The sequence below is a fragment of the Strix uralensis genome, chromosome 2 (genome assembly GCF_047716275.1).
Source record: "Strix uralensis isolate ZFMK-TIS-50842 chromosome 2, bStrUra1, whole genome shotgun sequence".
In the NCBI taxonomy this organism is placed as follows: domain Eukaryota; kingdom Metazoa; phylum Chordata; class Aves; order Strigiformes; family Strigidae; genus Strix; species Strix uralensis.
In genome coordinates this window covers 127,936,729-127,960,193 of record NC_133973.1, presented here as the reverse complement: position 1 = coordinate 127,960,193, position 23,465 = coordinate 127,936,729, and the positions used below count along the sequence as shown (strand labels likewise).

The 23,465-nt window shown below is 43.6% G+C and overlaps 1 protein-coding gene across 1 annotated transcript in view; it reads left to right on the top strand.

The window, feature by feature from the left end:
- Window positions 1–23,465, top strand: part of FAT3 (FAT atypical cadherin 3) — a 416,111-nt gene that overhangs the window by 171,380 nt on the left and 221,266 nt on the right. Inside the window, exon 3 of the mRNA XM_074860296.1 lies at window positions 17,605–17,919. Coding sequence (XP_074716397.1) covers window positions 17,605–17,919 — 315 coding nt within the window. The remainder of the gene's footprint in view (window positions 1–17,604; window positions 17,920–23,465) is intronic.

Here is a 23,465-nt window from a genome sequence, read left to right as displayed (position 1 = left end):
GTTTTTGGAGACTACTGCAAAACAAGGAGAAGAGCTGGTTTGCTTGTCACTTTTCAGAAAGTAGGATAGAGCAGCCTGTATTTACTGTTCCTGGCTGCCTGGAGACATTACTCAAAGTGCTCCACTGTCCTTGGATACCTTTTTCTGCTTTGGACTGACCCTGGGAGTGTCTGGGGAGATGCCTGGCACTCGCTCATGAAGCGATGTGGCTCTGCTGCCTCTGGGTGGTCTTTGGGGACAGCCACCCTGCTGCAGTTCACGTAGTCTTCTCCAGACCTTACTGGCAGAACTATCAGTCTATCAGTACCAAGCCTTAACCGTAAATTAAAGCTCTCTGGGGTATGTCAGCACCATTTGCAGTCGCACCTCTGGAGTATGAAATAGAAATGCGCTCCGTTCAGACCTTTTGGCCATGGAGCTTTCCAGCCTAGTCCCTGGTATGATGGTTTTGAATGACAAATTTTCCTCTTGGATGTTCGCCTTCAGGGTCCCAGTGAATCTGTGTTTTACTTGGTACCACTGGTGCAAGCAGTTAGTCATTTAGAATAAGCATGGAGTGATTCATCTATTTATTTTGAGAGGTTGAATGCCTGACCACAATATGTTTTCTTAAATTTTACAGTTTAATAGTAGCCTGGGGTGCTGTATTAATTTGACTTTACTGCTTCAAGAGACTAAGATATTGCTGTTTGGTTCTCTCCTGTTTTAGTTTAGCATTACTCCATGAGATTAAAAAGACTGCTTGGTAGCTGGAGCTTTACTCCTTCCCTTCTGTTGTATTTCTGACTCTCTGATGCTGGGCTTACACCTCCGTTAAATAGGTGCAGAAGCACTGACTGCTGGGAGTTTTATTAATGTTTGTCAAGAGCTCCTGAAGTGATGTTGTATAAGGTCTAACTATTTTCTAAACAATGCCATCCTTCAAAAATTCCTGTACACTGAGTCTCGGGGGAGGGGAGTTTGATTGCAAACCACTGCATTTAAAATTATTCTGTTTGAAGGTAAAAAATGATTGGCTGCTGAAAGCTGCCTTATATGTTTTCTTCCCACTGGTCCTGTCACCCTGTACCTTCCCAGGGTCAAACCAAATTCCATCTTGTAGCAAATAAACCCAAAGATATTATTATTTGTTATTGGGGTTTTGATCCTCACCACAATATGTTTATAAGGTAAACTCAAGTTTAATAGAACAGACTTACCTATTCAAGAATCAAGTTTTGAATTGCACTTTCCCAAGTAAGCTTTCCTGAAGAAGCCAGTATTTTTCAAGCGTGCTGTCAGAGTTTTAGTGCTCAGCACTGGGCAAGTGGACACGTTACATCTCAATTAAGAACAGAAGATAAATGGGTGGCAGTAGATGGAGGTCATGAGTTAGAGGCATTTAATAGAAGAAATGGAAATGAAAATTGGAAAACAATCTAAGGGATCTTGAGAAGGTAAGAGTGAAGGAAACTCAATTAGAGGGAACCATGCTTCCTCCTGCTCTTGGATCTGATAATTTCCTGGTTTTTGTTTGGTTGGGTTTATTGCTTCCACAGTCAGCAAAGTTGCATTATAAATAAATAATTAAATTCAGTTTTTATGATTTGGTCATACTGATGTATTTCAGTGAAAATATAATCTCCTTTTCAAAATTGTGTATAAATAGATAAATAGACTTTTTCTATCTTAAGTGCAGCCCATCAATTAGCCCTAGGCAAAGCTCGCACTGGTGTTACTGACTGTTTAAGAACTTAAAGCCTAAAATACAAGGACATTTTAAAAATCTAAAATACACAGAAATGCAAATTCAAATGCTAAGTGTTTATGAAAGCTTTGAACTGCATACAATGATGGATTTGTAAGGCAATCCTTGCATAGAAAGCATACTATTCATTTATGGTCGGGCCATTTACAGAAGTGAAAATAAATCACTTTTCCTTTTGGCCTCTCTCGTTTAGAATATATGTATCTGCAAGTAAATGTGTACATGTTTTTATATATCTGTCTGTATATATATACAACATTTAACTGAGATGATTAAGTATGATAAAGTGATAGAAGTCACTGCAGTGCATGAAATAACGGTTGTGTCCACAGCAAAGCCCTTATTTTCTGTGTCTTATTTCATTATGGCTTGTGCTTGTGGTTTCCCTCAAGGCATCACACAGCCTATATTGGTACTGCAACATTTCATCATTTACTTTATCAAGACGTTGATTTTCCCAGCTTCTTTATGGAGCTTAGTCCACCTCATCATCAAACACTCTAAAACTGAGCTGCTGCAGTTTATGTGCACGTACGTATACACCAGCTGGGGAATGCAGTACTTCTACTGAGTGCATCTGAGCCTTGCCCTGAATAAGCAAGGGAGTGTCTGGGTGGGTGCCTATGCCTCAGCAGCCCTTGGGTGCCAGGCTGACTGTTTTGCTTCCCAGAGTTGGGTAGAGCCACAACATCTCCTGGAAAAGCGGGTAGGGAAAGCTGGCAGACAGTACTATGACTTCGGAGAACTCTGGTGGGATAAGGGCTGAGGTTTATGTCTTACATGAAAGGCTACACTTTGGAGAGCAGCAGCCAGAGCACATTTATTTGCTTCACTCTGTTCACAGCCAAAAGGAAACACCCACCGAGTCACTGGCACCGTTCCCAATGATCACGGTAGGGTTGTCTGCATTAAGGCTTTTATTATACTGCTCTGATTTGCCACAGTCCCTTGTGTATCTCCACTTCCCGCTCCCTTCTGTTTTCTTGTCTGAAGAAGAGTGTCCTACCTGTGGAAGATTTTTGAAGATAAATGTCAGTCTAACACTTCCCCAAGGTTAAAAGAACGGTACTTTCCACCAATATACTCCAGCATATTCCTATATACTCTTTGAACCTTGGATTTAATATCACACAGAGTATGGAGAGTAAAACAGAAGTATAATTATGGTCTGCTCGTGCAGGGTCTGTGCTAGGTTTGCCATTATAACCCCAGCTCCATTTCCTCTATGCAAGGTAGAAAATTAGAGTTCTGATTATCTTAATGTTCATGTGCAGTTTTTTCCTGCAGAGTTACCATGAGGTTGCTCAAGGGCTTTTGGAAAAAATCCAACATGGAAATGAGTTCTAGTTATTTCAGGTTTTTGCAATCACAGATATGGCTGTAGGTGAGGTGCCTCCCATGCAAAGCTTGTAGCTGTCTCTAAGACCTAAGCAAGATGCTTAGAAACATCTGGGATTGCTCTTGGCAATTTCTGTGGATATTTTTGCCATATTAGGAGAGAGTCAGCTTAATTGTGAGTGATCTTTGAACACTGATGACTAGTTTTGGTGAAAGATATATGCTGTTGGGGTATATGTTGGGAAATTAGAAAAGGAGGTTCAAAGAAAGTTGTGGGAGCAACCTACTGTCTAACACACAAAATAAGACCACTAGCAAAATCCCAAACTTTTAAGGAAGGTGAGAGTGTTTGAATTGCATTCAGGGAAGGATTTTTGAGCCAGTCAAGTGCAAAAAGCGACTTAGAAGCTGATGATTTCTAAGTAGGCAGTTCCTCAGCCTGCCCATTTGGGCTTCAAAAGAAAGACTAAACTCCGCAGTTACTTCAGTAGCGCTACAGTTAAATTCAGCATATAGTCAAGGACTGTCCTGCCCTTTTTGCTAATTCTGCAGGTCTGCAAATTCAGGTCTCAGTTAATGGAAGAGCCACACCCAGTTCATCAGTGGCCTTCTAGCTTGCCAGCTCAGATGAAGATATCAGGAGTTTGCTGTGTGGTTCGTGGTATGAACTGGTAGATATCAGCTTCTCAACCATCGTTTATCAGCCATCCGCAGATGGCTGTGGCCCTCTTTTATTAATACTGGAATGGCTGTGGGTGAAAACATGATGCCAGTGTGGTTTCCCTGCAGAGGTTCAGAATCTATGCAAAGACTGTCTCATGATGACTTCTTTGTGGAGGTGAAAGAAGTCTGGGGTGTAAGACCCATTCTTGTGCTTAGGAATGTGACCACTGCTGCTGCTGTGTCTGTTCAACAAGGGAAACTGAACTCCCGTCCTTTCTGAAGCAAACAGCAAGAGATGGTCCTAATCTTCTCAATGCTGACAGGTGTTCTGAACTAAAATTTGGTCTCCAGACAAGCTCTTGCATTTTTTTCTCTGCTGCAGCCACCAAAACTGCCCAGAACAGAAGCAGCAGCTTGAGGTGGTTTTACACCCTCTGGACCTGAAGGATGAAAGGTGGGATCTCTTCCTCAGCCTCTTTAGAGAAGAGAGAGTAGACCCAGAAGCATACTTAAGAGAAAACGAACTGCTTTGTTTCTGGGCAGTTCAAAACAATAGTCCTGATTCAAAACAAGTCACCTCTTTTTTGACATGTGACTGTTGTGTACCCTGGCCCCTGTACACAAAGCCAGTGTGATACAGAGGAAAAACTTTCATTTTATGGACTTGAGGAGAGTCCTGAAAATGGGTTTCAATGCATCCAGTCTGTGTTTCACAGTGTGTTGCCTTGCAAAATAGCAGCGTTCTGCTACAGCATCATGGACAATATTGACAAAGTGTGTACTGCCTGGAGAGCCCTTATCCACTGGAAATTTCACTCAAAGAAACACAAGGGCAATTGATTGTTCTTACAAAGCCATGAGGTTGGCTGCCTGAGAGCCTCTTGTAATCTGAGAGTTTCTCCTCGAGCACAGAAAGGGACCAGGTTGTTTGCTGCCTGCCACCCCCCAGGTACATTCCTCCTGGTGCTCCACCTGGACAGCAGTGGTGGGTGTTGCTCCAGGCTCACTGTTGGTCATGGCCACCAGATGTGCTGCTTCTAATACCTTGCACACATCTCTAGGACAGGCTGTTTGGTTTCTTGCATGCCCTCATACATGACAGTGAGAAGATACCACAAGCTAGTTTTCATTAAATGTATTTTCTCCCCTCCATGGGGATGGCAATTGCAGAGGCTGTTGGGACACCAAAAGTGACCATGGGAGTGGATGGACAGGTCGGGAGCAGTGCAGCAGCCCGGCATCACCTAATGAACCTCCTTTCTCCAAGCTCCTTGGAGAAAACAGCTGGACAGTGTTCACAGATCTGTCGTGCTTAAAGCCAGAAGAGAGCAGACCATTTGGTTTCATCCCTTTTATATCTCTATTATATATCACTTTTATACATCTTTACTGAGTGATCTTTCTCTAACTAAAGCATAGCATACATTTGCCACAAAATGTTTCTTCCCCAACAGTCTATACCCCTCATTTGCAGATCTGTAGAGATAGGAAGAAATTATTCCATGAATTAATAACCCTCTTTAGAAAAATAAATAATAAAGGTATCAAGCTGATTGCTAATTTTATTTTTCCTGGCTTTAGTTTCCAATCATTAGATGTTGCTCCACCTTATTTTGTTAGACTAAAGAGCCCTTTACTTCCCGGTATTTCCCCATGAACTTTACATGGATTTTCTAATCAAGTTGCCTCTCCATCTTCTTTTTAATAAGCTTAGCAGATTGAAATCTTAAACTCTCTTACTGTAAATCATTGTCTCTGCTCCTCATACTGTTTGTGGAGCTCTTTTTTTTTTAATCTTCTTCAATTTTTTGACATGCTTTGTAAAATATACTCCAGAGTCATGCACAGTACCTCCAAGCAGAGGAAACACAGCTGTGCCGTGCAGGGGGGTTAAATGGTGCTCCGGTGCTGGCTCTGTGCATCACACTCCCCTCTTCCCTGCGTTGTTCATGTTCAAGTGCAGTGTGGCTATTAAACTCCTTTCAGAGGTTCTCTTTCTCTCCTTTTTGATTGCTCCTCTGGGTTTATGTTTGGATAGAGAGAAAGATAAAGGCAGATTTCAGGGTTAATGTTGTTACTCTTTTCATAGTTGTTCACTTGCTGTGGGCTGAAAGAAACAGCAGCAAAGGGCGCAGGGAGGGGGGGAGCGAGATGATTCTATTTCCAGCGTAATATATATAACTAAAAGGTGAAAGACATTTACTAGGTGGAATATTCCCAGTAGTCCCATGTCTGCTCTGGCCAACCGTCCCGGGCCAACACTCCTCAGTGCTGAGATCCATCAGGAGAGCCAGTGCCCGTTTATGTTGTACTTGAGCCTAGGTAGGGTCAGCATTACCCTCCTCAGCATGAAGGATCACTCGCTCCTCAGGGCAGCCTCCCCCAGCAACCAGGCTCCCCTGCAGAGCTGCCTCCACTTCCCTCCACCTCCCTCACCACCAGTACAAAACAGTTGAAGCAGATCGGCACAGATTTTGCAAAAGGGTTCCCAGAACAATCTCTCATACTGTAGGCAGTACAAAAGATACAGAGCTCTGTGTAAAGAAAGAGGACTCTGCACAGAGGTCCCTTGCCAAGACTTTTATCGGAATCCTTTTGAGCATGCTTTGCCTTTTTTCTCCATCTCTTCTTCCTGCTTCAGCTTTGCTCCGCTTCTGATCTTGTTTCTAAAATAACCAGGAGCAAACCCTTCTTTTTAAAATATCTTCACAGTCCTCCCAGCAGAGGACACGTGGGTCAGACTTTGATCTCTTTATTAATCTACTAAAGAGGATGTACAGAAAATCTGGGTTACTCTGGGCATTAGCCAGACCCTTTGAGAAAAAATGCCTCCATACAAACAGGTTATTATTGAGGTTTAACAGCTTTCGTCGTTGGTGCTAGCAATGTGAGGATTTCTGCTGGTACCATCCCCACGTTTGGTTTGGTTGGGAAGGCTTCAGGGGTGGGCACAAGGAATGGAAGAGTTTTGTAATCACAGTGGTGCTCAGAAAGCAAGGCAGACCTCAGTTTGCTGTAGGGACAAATAGATACAGAGGGATAAATGCATACAGAGAGGTTGTAATATTGAAGAGAATTCACAGTTTGTAATTCATGTGTGGCTGGAAACCCAGTAGCCACAAGTGCTTTAAAAAAAGTAAAAAAAAAAAAAAGTGTAATTCAATATAGTGAAATTATACCATCAACTGTTGTTCTTCTGAGTTACATTAAGCACATGTTCCCAGAGTAGATCTTCCTGCAAGTCTTTATAAAAAGCTTGAGGTATCTGAATTTTGCACAGCACCTGCCACAGTAGCAAAATTGCACTTTTCATTTGTTTTTCTTGCCTCTTTGGCTGAAAATTTGAGCCTGCACATGTCCATCGAATAGCACAAAGTTCATCCCATAAATAGGCATCGTATTTTGCTGTTCCTCTGAGACTGAAGAGGAAGGTGGATCTACCTGGGTCAAAAGGATGCCAGCAGCAGCTCACGTTCATAAAAGTTGAACAATACAGCTCAAGCCATGCGGGCTCGCAGCACATCCCATGTGTCAGAGAGGTGTCACAGTTTGTCCCATCATTCTCAAGCGCTTGTAGAGAGTAGGAAATGGTACATGGCAGTGGTTTAGTCATTGCTTGGGCTTCATGGCTTCTCTCAGCCTGGTTTTACTGCAGGGTTTTATTGCATTGTTCGGCAGTGATAGAGTGTGTTAAGCTTTGACAGAGATTGTTCATAAATGAGAGGGTTTCTTTATAGTATTTGTGCTTTTGAAGGCAATTTGGTTCTTCCAGAGTTGTCCATTGTGTGTTTTTTGTTTATCCATGTAAGATTATTTTTATTTATTTTTTTTTCACCCAAGCAAAAAATATTAAAGCAAGATGAATATGGGTATTTCTTTAAATAAGTAGAGGGATGTGATGGAAGATACAGGAACCATAATAAAGCCTAGTCAGGTGAAAATGTTGGCACATCTTATTTCATTTAATTCATAAATGGAAGAAGATAGAGAATTTATTTGACTAAGCCTCTGGTTCAGCGTCTTGATGATATGTTTGGAAAATTGCTCTAAAATTGATGTGTAAGTGACCTTGAAGATGTTGTATTAAGTGATAGCTCATTGTGATGTGAAGTTGTAAGCCTTCCCCCCCCAACCCAAATAAAGCAAGCAAAGGAAACCAGCAGCATTTAATTTAAGTCATTTGAAGGTAAAGAAGGAAGAATGTTGCCTTGAAACTCAAAATACAAGTAACCTGGAAGGTCAAGCACCTAATTTGAGGTATGCCTCTATTTTAGTGCCATTAAGGTGCTGCTTTACTGGGAAGTCTGTCCTCATGGAAGCAGTCCTACAGCATTGGTGTCTGTTTTGGGACACCCAGGGAGCTGCGATCAGACCCCTGAGAAAATCCAGTCCCTATGGTGGGTAGCACTGCTAATTCAGTATTCATTTGGATCACATCATTCAAAGATATATGTATATGAATATATATAAAAATATATACACACACACTCTCCATATTTGTTGGAATTCATATATATATGGTTATATAAAAATATTCATACATTCATATATATTAATATACTCCTATATATGAATATCAACAAATATGTTAACATACATAGATATTTATTCTTATTATTTTGATTTGAGGGGACAATGGCCAGACCTAAACTTGATTATCACCTTTAATTAGTTGAACTTCCCCTCTACCTGTAGTAAATTAATTTATATTTGTGTTTTGCAGCCTGAGGCAAGGCTGGCCAAGGTCTGTGTTCAGGCAGGACGCCATCCCCAGCCTGGTGTCAAGGTCATGCCCAGGCAAACCATGCTGATGGGTCTGTACTTGATCTAATGAACCCTGCCAGACAAGATCTGCAATTGCACTGTGCATCCAAGTCATACAAGTATCCCTGACTTCGGCTGAGCTGTTGGCTGGCCCGAGACCTCAGAGGTCTGAGGAAGTTTCCATACATACCTGATAGGGATTTCAGACCAACTGGACATGCTTGGTCTAAAACATTGCCTGGTGGTGATTTCTTGTATGAGCAGGAGCAGTTTACAGCCCTTCTGTACACCCAGTGCTGTGCACACAACATCAGTGGTGGTCCCTCCTTTGGAAATAGCCCACACTTGAAATTGCCCTTGAAGCACATGGTGGCATGTTGTGTCCAGTAAGAGTTGTAAACCTGTACATTATCTACCTACTTATCTATTACATGGAGATATATTACATTTATTAACATGTTGAATGTCCTTGTCACAATCCTGGCTGGTTGTGATATTCATGATATTGTGTATAATAACACGGTAAAAGATCTATTTGCAGGCTAATCCAGTGTCGGTGGAAATAGCATTGCTGAGAATTGGCTTTCTAATTCTCTTTTACTGCTCTGGGAACTCAGACATAATATTCGCTGCAGAAACTGCATTTTGAAGTAACAGTAAATTTGTACATTGAAAATATCAGTAAAAAAGCAAAAATTGAAAGTTAAACCCTGGACAGGAATGTTACCTGTCTTGCATTGTTTGATAAGCATGGTTTATTATATATGTTTTAGATTTAAACCAGAAAAAAGAATATTAGGAAGTTCTAAATATGTAGAGACTCACAAAGTTAATAAAGCTTTTGGACTTGTTCCTGGGCATGATCTAGTCTCCATTTAAGTCAATGGGGATTTTTCCATTCGCTTCAATAGGAGCTGGGTTTGCGTTTTAATATGCATTAAAGCCTAGAAAATTTGTGCAATAAAATAAAAACAGGAGACCACACTTTGCACGATGGGGGGGCTTAAATGAAGGCACTGAAATAGCATTTAATCACCAGAGTAAGGAGGCCAATATTCAAAGCTGCCGGCTGCGAGCGGAGGGGGGGATGAGCAATAGGTCTGCTTCATGCTCTGGTTGAGTTTGTGATACTGTCGTCCGTATTCAGAACTGGCACTGGTGATTCATGGCTTGAGAGGTCTTAAAAGAGAGGTGAATAGCATGTATGATTTATTCTGATTCCTACTGACTTTGGTGGCCCCAGTGCACTGAATCCGTCTGGCATCGGTGCTCAGGTTCCTGTCTTTGTTACACTAAAGCTGTTTAATCTTGGGCATTATATTTACAGTTTACCCTTAATGGAAGTAACTAAATAAATATCTGCTAAAAGAGGTGTGCACTCTGCTTTTATACACCCCACAGCCATTCTATGTGAAGGACCTAAATAAAAAAAATATATGGGTTAGGCGTAACGTTAGCTTTCTTGAAATCATAAATTTTCTTCTTTAATTGGGTGTGAAATTTCTGTCTACAAATCATGCCATTTTGGTTAATTTTACATTTGTTGGTTTGATGAATAATGGTCTTGCAGTATTTTTAAACTTTTCCTGCCTACGATAGCTCTCTGCTAAGTGTCCTTCAAAAATCATGGCTTTGCTCAACGCAAGGAATCCAGATTAGCTCTGACATTTGCATTTACACTCACAAATCTTTCCATGGCCCCCCTGTGCAACGATGTGTGCAGGCAGGATCCAGCCGGAGCTCGGCGGCAGGAGCGGGGGTAGGCAGATGTAAAGCCTTCGTCTCAGTGAGGACAGGTGAGGTGTGCGTAAACTCTTTCTACCCCTCTGTATTTTAGCCCAACAAGCTTTGAAAAAAATACCACTATTCAACTTTTTTCTTCTAAAGCTGCATTTATTTATTATTTTTTTCCCAGCAAGGCAATGCAACAGAGGACCTTTGGCTGATGGCTCGGTGACAGGCAGAGTGTTGTGTTTACTGCCACGAGACTTGTGGAGTCTTTGATGAGGGTCATGAATAATTAGTAGCATTTCAGAATCACTGATTTTTTCTTTTCTTCCTTTGAATTTGCGGGATGAAACAGAGCCCTGAGTACTTCGCTGTCAGTAGGCATTCCTGACTCTGCCTCATTCCTGTCGTTTTAATTTGGGGACAAACCAGCTTCTGCTTTGTAGCTGTTTTGCACTGAGTGTCTTTGTTTTGAAGCTGGAGGAGGGAGGGGCAGATTTAGGGCTCTGGAAATGCATTTTTGTAGTGCTTTGTATGGCAGAAGCTGACATGGCCCTTGCACATATTGAGGGTGAGTTTGCAGGTGCCCTGGGGGCTGGAGTCAGGAAGGTGCATCCATCCCTCTTAGTCCTTCAATCATCTTAAAGTTTATATAGTTTTATAGCTACTTGTCGTGGTTTGAGCTCAGAGAGCAACTGAGCACCATGCATCCACTCACTCCCCTCTTCCTCCTCCCCCCGCCCCTGCCTTGGAAGGAGAAAATAAAGTGAAAGGTTCAGGAATCAAGGTAAGGACAGGGAGAGATGATTCATCTATTATGGTCATGGGCAGAAAACAGACTCCTTAGGGGAAGAAAAAAAGAACATCGCTTTAATTCGGACACTAACAACAACACTTAACAGAGTAGGACAGTAAGAAGCATTACAATGTCTTAAAAACATCTTCCCCCCACCCCTCCCTTCTTCCCGGACTCAGTTTTGTACCCAATATCTCTACCTCCTCCCCACCGGTGATGCAGAGGACAAGGAATGGGGGGTATGGTCAGTCCTGCCACTTCTTCCTCCTCGGGGGAGGAGGGGGAGAGCTTCTGGCATTCTTCCCCAGCTCCAGCATGGTTCCCTTCTCATGGGAGACAGTCCTTCACAAACTTTCTCTGACACGAGTCCCTCCCATGGGCTGCAACATTTCCCTGGCTGCTGGTCACCCCCATGTGTTGCAGTCCTCCCAGTGCCGAACTACAACCGCGGGGGCTTCTTCTCCCCACAGAGTCCCAGGCTCCTTTGGGTGCAGCCACCTGCTCCAGCATGGGGTCCTCCACAGCCACAGGTCAGCATCTGCTCCAGCAGTGACCTCCATGGTGGCAGTGGGGTGACCCTGCTGTCTCACCACAGGCTGCAGGGTGGGTGCACCAGCGCACCTCCCTGCCTTCCTCCTCCCTCCTTCCACTGACCTCAGTGTTCACATAGATGTCGCAACTTCTTCTTACAACTCCCACTTCTCCTCCAAGGTTCCCCTTCTTAAATATATTATCGCAGAGGCACAGCTAGTTGGCCCAGCCTTGTTGCAAAGACAAGTCTGACTTGGAGCTGGGGGAGCTTAGAGAAGCTTCTCACAGGGGCCACTGCTGTAGCCCCATCCCCTGCTACCAAAAACCCCACCACTCACTCAAACCCAGGACACTACTTGAACCACTAAACCTTACATTTGCACTAGCAAGGAGCTGTCTTTGGGTGGGAAGGGACATGCTACACTCTGGCTGGGAACATCTGGGGGATGCTGCTGAGGTGTCACCTCCATCCTGCCTTGCAGCTTGTGCTGAGGACAGGCTGCCTTTGCTGCCTTCCACTCCTCCTGCCCTCCTCTGTGGCCACTCCTGGGTCAGGCTTTGGGAATAAGTGGGCTGTTCACCTTATCCGGCCTTTCCTAATTTCCCAGTCTGAGATGCAGATTTGTACAATGACCTCATATTCCTGAAAAAGGGTTCTTCTAACAACATCTTGTTATTGAGGTTCTTCACAATTGAACAACTAGGAAGAGCTGACGGTATTAAGCACGATGTCCCCCTGCAAAACCACTGCAGTATTTTGAAAAAGAGATAATTAAGGGATTTTCTGTAATACTTATGTGTGATAGAAGTGTTTGGAAGAGTAGCAGATACTTCCAAGTCAGTCCTCTTTCTGTCTGTGCAGGAACCTCCCTGCATCTTGCTCATCATTTGCTGAAACTGAGTATGACTACTTATACTAGCAACATTTATAACACAGGCTACTGAGCAAAATCACATGCTACTATTTTTGCATCCAGGCCAATAACTTGGGTAGGTGAATAGGTTATATTGTCCCAGTACCAAGATACCACATGATAGGAGATTCTGGCCCATCCCTGGAAGCAGTTGCTTCTGCCAGATATCCTCCACATTGAGTATTTGCACTCTACTTTTTCTGCCATTGACTCCAGCCATCAGATCTTGATTTGCTTTTCTCAGCTAGACTAAAGAGCCTTGTTACTCTCCTCTACTTTTCCTTGCCCAGCTTCTTAGATACCACCAAGTTGTCTTTTAATCTTTCCTTGAAAAAAACCTAACCAGAATTGAACTCTTTTCAATGTTTGTGCTATTGAGAGTATTCATGAAGGATGATCTGACTTTTAGGAGGAACGTATGTGCAAAGCAGATATCCATGGCGATGGGCACCTATGTAAACACATGGGCTGACAGCTCCAGTAAACACTCTCTTGCAGAGCTGTGGCAGGTCCATTCATCACATGACCTATACACAAAGTATTGTCAAACACGTAAGGTAAACAAACAGGGGGCAAAAAAGAGATGAGCAAAGAAATAATGCTTTTCTCTAATCCCTTTTTGTTTTAAGAGCCCCTTGTGTTTCTCATGACTATAGTAAATACATAACGTTGAGATAATTTTTGAGTAGACTGCATCATTTGAAGTGGTCTGCTGAAAGATGTGCAGTAAATCAGTGGGAGAGGCAGGAAGGAAATCCAGTTGGCTGATTCTTTGTCCACTTTAATATCTATTGGCTTCACATTCCTATTTTTTTGCCTTCACCCTTTATAATGCAGCATCTCCCTGTGTGCTACTTGCAGGAGCCATAGAGAAAACATTATCCCATTATTTTCCCAGGGAAAGAGGGAAAGCATGCCTTTAAGAGAAACAAGCACACAACCTTTGCATTGCTGGCACATTGCCAAGCCCAAGGACTGCGCTTAATTTACATATAAATGTGCCCAGGATTTTAATCAGTCATTAATGCACTCTGTTGTTATTTTTCACTTATAGTGTTCGTAATGCATGTGGTGCTTGGTGAATTGCATAGGGCAAATGAACTTGGAGGAATGCAATGGCAAGCATATCGGTGGCACCGCTTTTTGGATTGATGGCTGGCTTTATTTCAGAGACTGCCCTGGGCTTGAGGAAGTGCTGGCTTCAGTCCTGCAGGGATACTGTAAAATCTGGCTGAGGGTCACATAAAGAGTTCACTTACAGACTGCTCGGTTGGATTTCAGCTGCCTCGTGTAGAAATAGTAGTGTTTCCGTGGCGTAGAGTCCCAGTGGACGGGAGCATCTGTTTTTCTGCCTTGTTCAGAAATGTGTCTGCAAAATCTTGGAACTTTTTCTTTTTTAATCACTTTGAAATTTTCGGGATCTCTGCTGGTGTTTCTTATTATTTCTTGATTTGTTTAGCTTAGTTGTCATTACCTTGTTCATGTTTCTCTTCTAATTAGCAGGCAGCTGGGAAGAGTGCACCACAAAAGCTGTCCAAGAAAAGTCTTAGAGCTGCTCCCAAAGGCCTCTCCTCCCCTCTGCTCTCCTGGCCCTGAAAACAAAGTTCTGTCTTTCTTTAGTATCTGTTAATATCTATAAGCTTTGAAGTAAGTGAGGTCTTTTCTGAATTTGTTGTGGTCTTATCCAGGGGTATTCTTGGCCTTTCCCATGCTTTCACTCAGCTAAAGTGAATAAGAGGCTAACTGTGGACTGCCCCAGGAAATATTTTACGGCTCCTTGTGCCAGGTCTATCAGTCTTTTTGCTTTTCATGCCATGGTAATGAAGAAGCAGTGCTGATAATCAAATGCCATCGTTAGTCTTCAGAGTTAACACCTCATACAAAGACGAAGTTTGACATCCATCTGGAAGGTGTTACACGTACCTACATAGAGAGATTGGTTAAATATTCAAGCAGCAGGTGTGTTCTTGTGGGTTCTCACTTTAGACCCATATTTGGTTAGACAGCAAGGAGGCACTTTGTGCAGGACATTCGAGAGCACAGTAGAAGCTGTTCCTGGGGCAACGTGAGAGTTTCCATGTGGAAAACCTGAAAACGAACAAAGACCTTCTTATTTATCAAGCTGCTGTGTGGTGGTGACAGGTGAAATGACAAGACATATTGCGCAAAAGGAATTAATTTATATCTGGGACCTTTTAATAAATCAAAAGTAAAAAGAAGAACCAGTGTAGCAGACCCGTTGGCAGTTGCTAACACTTGTTCAATGATCCTTTCCTTCTGAAATACAGAAATGGAAAGTAACTGTTGCCAGGAGTCATAAAATGAAGGAGTGACTCGGAAGGTAGATTTATTATCAGCTCAGTATTGGTGAAATTCAGCTTCATAAACAGAGGTTAATCTGCTAAAACCTTCTGTGCTCTCACTGGGGGAAAACCCTACTTGTTTCAAATTTTGTTTAAAGATCTAAAATAATTCTTCTTGTCTTCTGAATAAATCAACATCTCTAGGAGCTCTAACGTTCATCATTTTTTGCCTCATCCTTGCCCACGTGGATTTTATTTTATTTATCTGTTTCCATGGGGTGTCATTTATTATGGGCTCTTCTCATCCCTGCAATGTAATTTCTCTTCTGGACTTCTAGGCATTTTCATCACAGTTCACTACATATTTCACCCATGTTTCTACTGAAAGTCGTTACATAGCACTGACTGCTGCCGACAAGAATATTTAGAATACACTCTGCCTTTGTCCTCCAGCGCTGCATTACTCACCTTTGTTGGGTGAATAATATATCTGAGCAAGAAGGACATGGATCTGATGTTACTAGAAAAAGACCTAAGCCCATACATGGCTGGAACTGGTACTGCTCCTTTCCCCTTCCTCTCTATATGGTTGATCAAATTATGGGAAAACACTTGGTTCAAACTAGCATTAAAAAACATAACAAAAAAATCCCAAACTTGAAAAAATTATTTAGAAAATTTTGAGAAAAGATGTGTCCTGTAAGACATGTGCAAGTACATCAGGTATCTCTGTAACTGTGTGGTGAGTTCTGTGCTGCCTCCTGCCCAGAGTTGGATGGGGGATGTCACAAGCCAGGGCCTGACTCCCTGGGGACAGGCAACATCCCTTCTCACTTGGTGGGCTTCTCTGTCTTACACCAGGGGTGGTAGTCCCTTAAGACTGAAGTTTCATCATTCGCCGCTTGCTGCTACCCCTCATGAAAGCAGTTTACTAAGTTTGCCAGTAAACTTCAGTATAGGATGTGTTCTGCTGTGAAATGTCCAAGGAGGTTGGCACCGGCGCTGTTCATAGCATTAGACATCAGAAGCTCAAATCCATCCCTTCTGCTGATGTCTCAGGAGCACAGGGCCATCATTTTTCACAGCTGCTCTTCAAGAAATGGAATAGACTTACCAGTTAACTTTTAAACTAAAGGTCTTGTCTGAATTCGGTGTCATTAAAGGATTAATTAACTGCCAGATTTGATGCATAACCTTGTAAGACTGAGGCTGAGGAGCAATGCAGATAAATTCCATCTAAACTTTACATACCTCATTAAGAAGGACTCCTGGTAGGACTCGTGAGGAGGATCCCTTCTTGGCAGCCGGCGCTCTGCAGAGTGGCTGAGCACAGAGCCTGCACCTTAACAATGCCCAAAGTCTGCCTGAAGCACCTCTCTGCCTATTTCAGGGTCTTCAAAACTTTCCTAAGACTTCAGACTGTCATAGAAACTTTCAGTGCAGTCTGATACTTAAAAAACCCAAAAAGCCAAAAGGCATGCACATCCCTTATTGGTACTGATCTTAAAGCACCTCTTTCCTCAGATTAACTGATAGCATTGTTCTAAGTAGCATCAAGCACATCTGAGACTAAATTCAAGTTTCTTGTACTGCTGTCTTGCCCTGCAACTTCTCCACCAGTTTCCATCTACTAATGACATGAGTTAATAATGGTTTGCAAACTGTCCCTTTTAGTATATCTCAAGCTTGAAAGCCACCATATTAATGTAGCCTGAGATTTAATAATGCTGTATTAGGAGAGGAAAATGGTATATGTGTTGCAGAAGTGGTGGGAAAGTGCATTTACTTATTTTGATGCTGGTGTGGTTGTGTGTGTGATACTGGCGTATTTCATCCTCTGTGCATTCATGGTCAGTGTTCAAGTCGGTGGACGTTCAGACTACGCAAATACAAACAGGTCTTCCAATCCTCAGAGGTGTTTCTGGTTTAAGGACCCTATATCTGTTTTTACCTGTTGTCTTCATAGTTTTGGTGTTCATTTCAGGAGCAGGATGGATTTCTAAATCACTTTATGCAGAAATGAGGTGGATGGACGTCCTTCATGGCAGGAACCATGTGGGAGTGGGGGTGGTACTTCAATGGAGTGGTGGGTGCCATGCCTCTTTGTGGCTGTGTTATATACAAACACAGTTTCTCTTGTGGTTTCTTAGGACCAGGTAGGAAACCATCTGGTGTTTTCTTAAACCAATAGGTAGAGTGGCCAAACCCTTCTTTTCTCTGTGATAAAAGAGGAAATACTGGTTGTCTAAGAGCTTCTACTATGTGAGCTTTTGATTGCTTGTTATCCAGGTTTTTGGCATTGTGCAATGCGTGATCTCATTATTAAATTTACCATCTGTTTTCTGAACTTGAATGGATTTATTTTAAACTGCCACCTAGGTTTTCTTCTTTAGAAAGGGCACTGGAAAGGAGCTTGAAGCTACTTTGTCTTGTGCAATTCATTGTCAATGGTGATATCCCTCTCTACCAAGGTTTATACAAGTTCACATCACCAGCAGAAAATGATGGTGTTTCTTCCATTACTCTGCCAGCTGCAGTCCCAGCAGAGAATTGTCTATGACATTAGGACACTTTTGAAAAGCCATCTTTTTTTACATCTCCCCTGAATCTCTTGGGACAAAGGATTGAGGTGTTGAACAAGGTTCAGGGAACAATGCCCAAGTTCAAGTTTCTGTTTTCATTTTATGCACAACTTTAATTTTTCTAAGGTGGAGTATTTGTTATATGCCAAATGCATTTCTATAGTAAAGCCAAATCAAAATAGTTGTGATGTTGCATTGATCCCATTCCTGATATCCTCTGCTTGCTGTTTTTCTGCAGGAGTTATCTACACAGCAGATATTCTTGACCGGGAGACAACCAGATCCTACTGGTTGACAGTGTATGCAACTGATCACGGTGTTGTCCCACTCTACACTACCATCGAAGTCTACATTGAAGTGGAGGACATGAATGACAATGCTCCCCTCACCTCTGAACCTATCTATTACCCAGCCGTCATGGAAAACTCCCCGAAGGATGTATCTGTCATTCAGATCCAAGCACAGGACCCTGACTCCAGCACTAATGAAAAACTGACTTACCGGATTACAAGCGGAAATCCTCAGAACTTCTTTGTAATCAATCCTAAAACAGGTAACAAAATCCTGATGCCTTACGGTGGTGGGAAAATGCAATTTAAATGTTTATCAGCTTGCTCCCCTTCAGGATCTGCTGGTGTTGCACTGCTTTCCAAACCTCTGTTTCCTGGTTAGTTGTGTGTCTAAAGCATCTTGTGTGTGTCTAAAGCATTCTCTTGTGCATCGGTACACAAACGCACTGGCAGATGATGTGCTGCAGATGTGCTGCTGCAGCAGCCACTCTTCTGTAGGTCACCAAATACCTTCTGACTGTTGCCTATTCCCTGTGCCTATAGGGATGAGACTTTGCTACTCTGAGTCTGCAGAGCAATGCTAGGAAGCAGATTCAAGCTGTTGTAATTCATGGAGTGGTGTCTTGTCCTTTGTAAGCTGGCATGTCACCTCTGAAGTGAGTGGCATGACTGTTGTCCAGCACATGTAATTAGGCTCCACAGTACAGTAGCTGGATGTAATTCTACAGCTAGTTTTATGCAAAAAGACCATTTATATAATCTAAAAGCCCCTCTGGCCTTTAAGAAAAAAAAAAATCTGGTTTTGCATTGATTTGTAACAGCTGGGGATGTAGCCTGTGGGTGCAGTGTGGCAGATACAGTTTTCAGTTAAAGTGCTGCTGTTGGCTGGCCTGACCCCGCCATGGCGGAGCACTGCGCCCATGCAGACCCGCCCTGTGCATCTCTCTGCCCTCGGAGTCTTTGCTGAGCCAGCCGTCCCCAGTGCCCAGTTGAGGAAGAAATGGCCCTAGAAGACATAGCCCAAGGTTGTGGATCCTCTGCTGGTTGCCTACCTGTGCTTGGCCACAGGTGGTCCTTGCTCCGGTGTGTACCTGGCCATCCCTTGCTCTTTATCTGACTGGTGGGGACCATCCAGCATGGTCCAGGGCTAAAGAGTCAGGGGGCTCTTTCGCAGTGATAGGCTGATCTTTACCAAAGTAGTTCAGAGGATTCACACAGGTCTCATTCTGGTTGTGATGCTTGTTTTGCTCTGGGGTTTTGATTTTTTACAAAAAATTTATTTATGTATGCTGCAAATTTCTAAACAGCTAGAAAACCAGAAAGAATAGACCTGAGAGGGAACATCTTTAATTTGATGTAGAAAAATGACATTCTCTAAATAGGTTTTCAACATTTGGCTGGGCAATCCTATTGCAATGTGTAGCATAAGAAGGGGTCAGGATCTTTTCAAGCATAAGCCCAGGTGAAGAATCATGGAGCATGTATAATCACTGTCTTCAATCTGCTGAGCCCTAAGGCACATATCTCACTTATTTTTAACACTTGAAATGGCCGAAGATGGCTCTTCCATCTGCATCCCTTCTCCCCCTCCCCACCTCATAAATCCCATCTGGGCAAAGTAGCAGAGTTAGGACTCTGCAGTGTTTAATGCTCGTGCTTCCCTCCCGTCGGCTCCTCCCACACAGCAACCTGCTCAGCACAGCTCCTCTCACCTGCACGGTAGCCAGGCTGAGGCCATGCTGAGGACCAGAGGTGGGCCTGATGCAGCCCCACAGCACCCAAGCCTGGTAGCACAGCGTGTGGGGTGGCTCTTCCTCCTGCCAGAGCAGCGGGCAGGGATGCTTTTCCCAAAGAAGGAGATCTTCCCCACAGTTAACACTGAAGATAGTTCATCTTCATTTTGCACTGAGGAAATTGGTGTCTGAGTACTTAAAGGCTTCAGGATGAGTAATGTTTCTGCTTGGGCAACCCCCAAAGGGCCCCCATTGCGTTCAGGCTGGTGGCTGGCTGGGATCTGTCATAGAGGAGTTAAACCATTCCTTTCTATCCACCTTGGTGCCAAACACAGAGAAGTGAGAGCCGGGCAAGGGAGCCTCTTTTAATTTGTTTTTGCCTTTGAAAATGATGGGGCTGATAGAGCGTGTGTGCATGAAGGTGCCTTGTGCCAAAAGAGAGGTTTGTCATTTTGAACACGACGACTTTGATCTCTCTTGGAAAGAAAGCGTCGACGTGTGGTGAGGTCTGCCTGCCTGGCCTCAACATCAGGAGGCTTTCTCCAGATGGGATGCTGATGTCTGAGGAATAAAAGCATAATGGATTTTCCTAGAGAGTGCCCTTGGGGGTCTCTGGCCAGGCTCCTTTCAGCCATCTCCCTGCAGTGCACTAGTTTCTCTAAAACAGCGTTTTACACTCTGGTTGTTTTATACAGGCAACTTCTGCACACACAGAGGAAGTTTATAGCTTGCCGACCCCATATGCTCACTGGGATTCAGCACAGCAGTAACTCACGTAGCGCTTTGCACAGCAGTCCTAAATGTGGCAGTGTGCTGTATAATCAAGACAGAAAGGTTTAATGTGAACCCACATATGAGGCGATTGCCACATACGTGGGTTGAGCGAGCGTGCTCCTGCTGCTGGGGGAGAGCAGTCATTTGTGAGAAAGGGGATCTTTTACTTTCTGTGTCTCTTTGGAAGTTTAAACAGTGCCAACAAACTGACATCTCACTCCTGTGACTAATCAGGTGCTGAGAGGCAACACGAATGCAGCATCCCACATTTTTTACATCCTTTCATGGGAATAGGAAGAAGTTGGCCTCCACTAGAGATGGGGAGTTGGCTGGAGTGTACGGATGCTCTTGGGGTACTGAAAAGTTTCTCTGATGCCTGACTGATTGGGCTTTGCTAATGTTCTCAGGGTTAAACCTGTCACTGGATTTGCAGCTAGAAGTGAGTATCCCCTAAACCCAGATTATTCAGAGGCTCAGGAAGACAGGTGGGAGAGAGGAGTTTGGCATCCTTCACTGCAAAGCAGCATGGATCATGGTTCACAGAACACTACCTTAGATCACCTGGCTATATTGCAGCAAGAAATCTCCCACTATTTCTGGAGAATAAGGACTCCTGTGCCCTCCTTCTTGTTTTTAGGACTTGGTGCTTTGTACCAACAAAGTTGGTTTTGTTACAAAGCGCAGAGTGCACAGGGCATGTTGTAGCTTATAGTGTGTGTCTGGTGGGTGGGTGGGTGGTGTTTCAGACATTTCTGCCTTGACTCCAGAAAATGCGGTTATCTGCAGCCTGGCCAAGGTGAGTAATCCTGTATTCTTTTGGGATGGTCCTTGCCATCACAAAGAGGAGTGCCCCAGGCATTGCTGCACCCTGCTCCTGGCATGCCCCTCTCTGCCTTTGCACAGTCTCATGCTCCTCAGTGATTGCTGGAGCTCAGCAATGACTGTGTTTGCTGTCCTCTGGAACGCACTTTCAGCCACTTTATAGCTCATGCAGGTCATGCAGATTTCTGGAGGCACTGCGTGTGTTGCCACCTGATCAAGGCATCAAGTGGGGACATAGGGAGTTCAGATCCTGTTCCCAGTTCTGATACAGGACAGTAATTGCAGCCAGATCTTACAATGTTAATTTATTATCTGGATAGTGAAAGGAATGATACTCCTTGTATGCCGTATCTGTAGGTAGAAGAAACCTTTTAGTAGACAACCTGTCACTTCCTACATTTTTATAGACTGGCACATCTCTGGATAGCTATTTTAGGTACTGTTGAACTGCAAACACATCACATGCATTTGGATCTCTTTGAAGGCAGTCTTCAGACCTTTCAGGATTATCACTTGCTATTTGCTCTCTTGATTTTGGAGAGAGGAAGAGCTGGTACTGCAGGAGCCAAGGGCTGCTAAAAAGCTGCTCAGAGCAAGACTTTGGCACTGAAGTCACCCTGGGCAACCCATGCTCTTGCTGCCCTGCTGCAGGAGTGCAAGTGCACATGGGTGGCAGGGGCTCTCCCCTGCAGGCTCAGGGTTTATATGGGTGCTCTGGGGTAGGAGGATGGGAACATGAGCACAGCTGGACAGTTATACAAAGGCAGCGTGGGCAACCTCCCATGAAAATCTTTGTTTTCTCACCTCGATTGTTTTTCTAACATACAGCCAAACATCAGCCTGCACCTCAGCATTGCACTTTTATCTCGTGAGCTGATATTCATCGGTACAAGCACTAAGTGAATAATGTAGCACATGAGTACATGTGAAACCCTAAACCATCCATGCTTGAGAACAAGGCAGCCTTGTTCTGCAGTCTGATGGAGACTGCTGCCTAAGTTTAGCAGGGCCAAGAGAGCAAATTGGGATTTTTCTTTATAGTGAGCAGGAGGTATTGCAAGGCACAGTTTTGTGAGGGGGGTAGGTAACATGTTTTTCAAATAGATGAAGTGATTCTCCAGGTTACATGACCGCAGGGAAACGCATCCCCTGTACGTTGGTTTCCCCGCCATGTCACCCAGCAGCGATGGAAGTGTTCCCGGTGCTCGGCACCTCCAGCAGCCACGGGTCAGCCTAAGCCCTGGTGTGGCTGTTGGGGGAGCCAGGGGTTTCCCTCTTAGCCTGACTTTTATGTTGGGGAGGGCTCAGGCTTGCTTTGGCAGAGCATGGGGTCACAGGGATTTGCTCCTTGGTGGGTGGTGTGAGATGGGACCAGGAAGGAGGAGGAGGAGGAAGACAGAGCTGCTGGTGGAGTGGCTGGGCTGACCGGCTCCCAGACGAGCCCATGGGAGTATCACAGCTGCCCCAAGCTGAGCAAGTTATTTCGGGGTGAGAGGCATGTGGAAGAAGGTAAATAAAACAGATGATGGAGTTAATAAAAAAAATTGATTGATTAGGGCTGTAAATTCTTATTTTTATTTCATGTATATTGCTGTTAATTTCACAGCACAGCACAGGGGTAGTTTACTGCGTTGATTTATTACTTTTCTGTGCTCTGAAGAAAACAATGAATTTCAATTCAAACCATTACATTATTTTGTTTAGTGTTGTACATATATTGGACAAACCCAATAAGCTTCTCTTCAGTCTTAAGTAAATTAGATTAAGAGATATTTTAACTAACATGCCAGCAGACCAAATTTCACTCTCTTGCACATTGATGTTAATGAATTTACTCTAAAATTATGCTGGTGTGTATGAAAAATTAAGTTACACCTTGCTTAGTCTCTTGCTGGCACTGTTTAAACAGAGGCAGACCCCTGACACTCCCAAAATAGTATTTGTTGCAGTATTTAAGGCAGGATGCACTGGTGGATTTAGAAATAGTACATGTAGGTCAGTACATCTTTCCAGCGCAGAGATTCAGCTTCTGGAAGTTGTCTCTGAACTGTCACGTCTGCACCTAGATTTGGAAAGAGACTGGATATTTTCATGCTGAAGTAGTATTAATATTTATATAAGCTAATATGGGGTTAGTGAGTGTCAGAATTTAATTGATATGAAAGCTACTCTCCTCAGTAGGCTGGGGTTTGCTTTCTTGTGCACTCACTAAGCCAGCCAGCATAGGATCTTTCTGGGGCTGAATGCCACATTTGCCCTGACATACTAAAACAGTGCTTCACCCTCCTGCAATACATCCTGATTTTTATGGATGCTTTTGTTTGGTTTGTCCCAAGAAATCCCCACACATGTTCTTTGCTCTCACAGACTGAGCCAAATCCAGTGCTCTGCTCCTGCTCTGTCCTGAAGGTTGCCAGCAGTACAGCTGCTGGCTACATGGTGCCTCTTCTCAGCCCAGAAATAAAGGTATACCAGAGAGG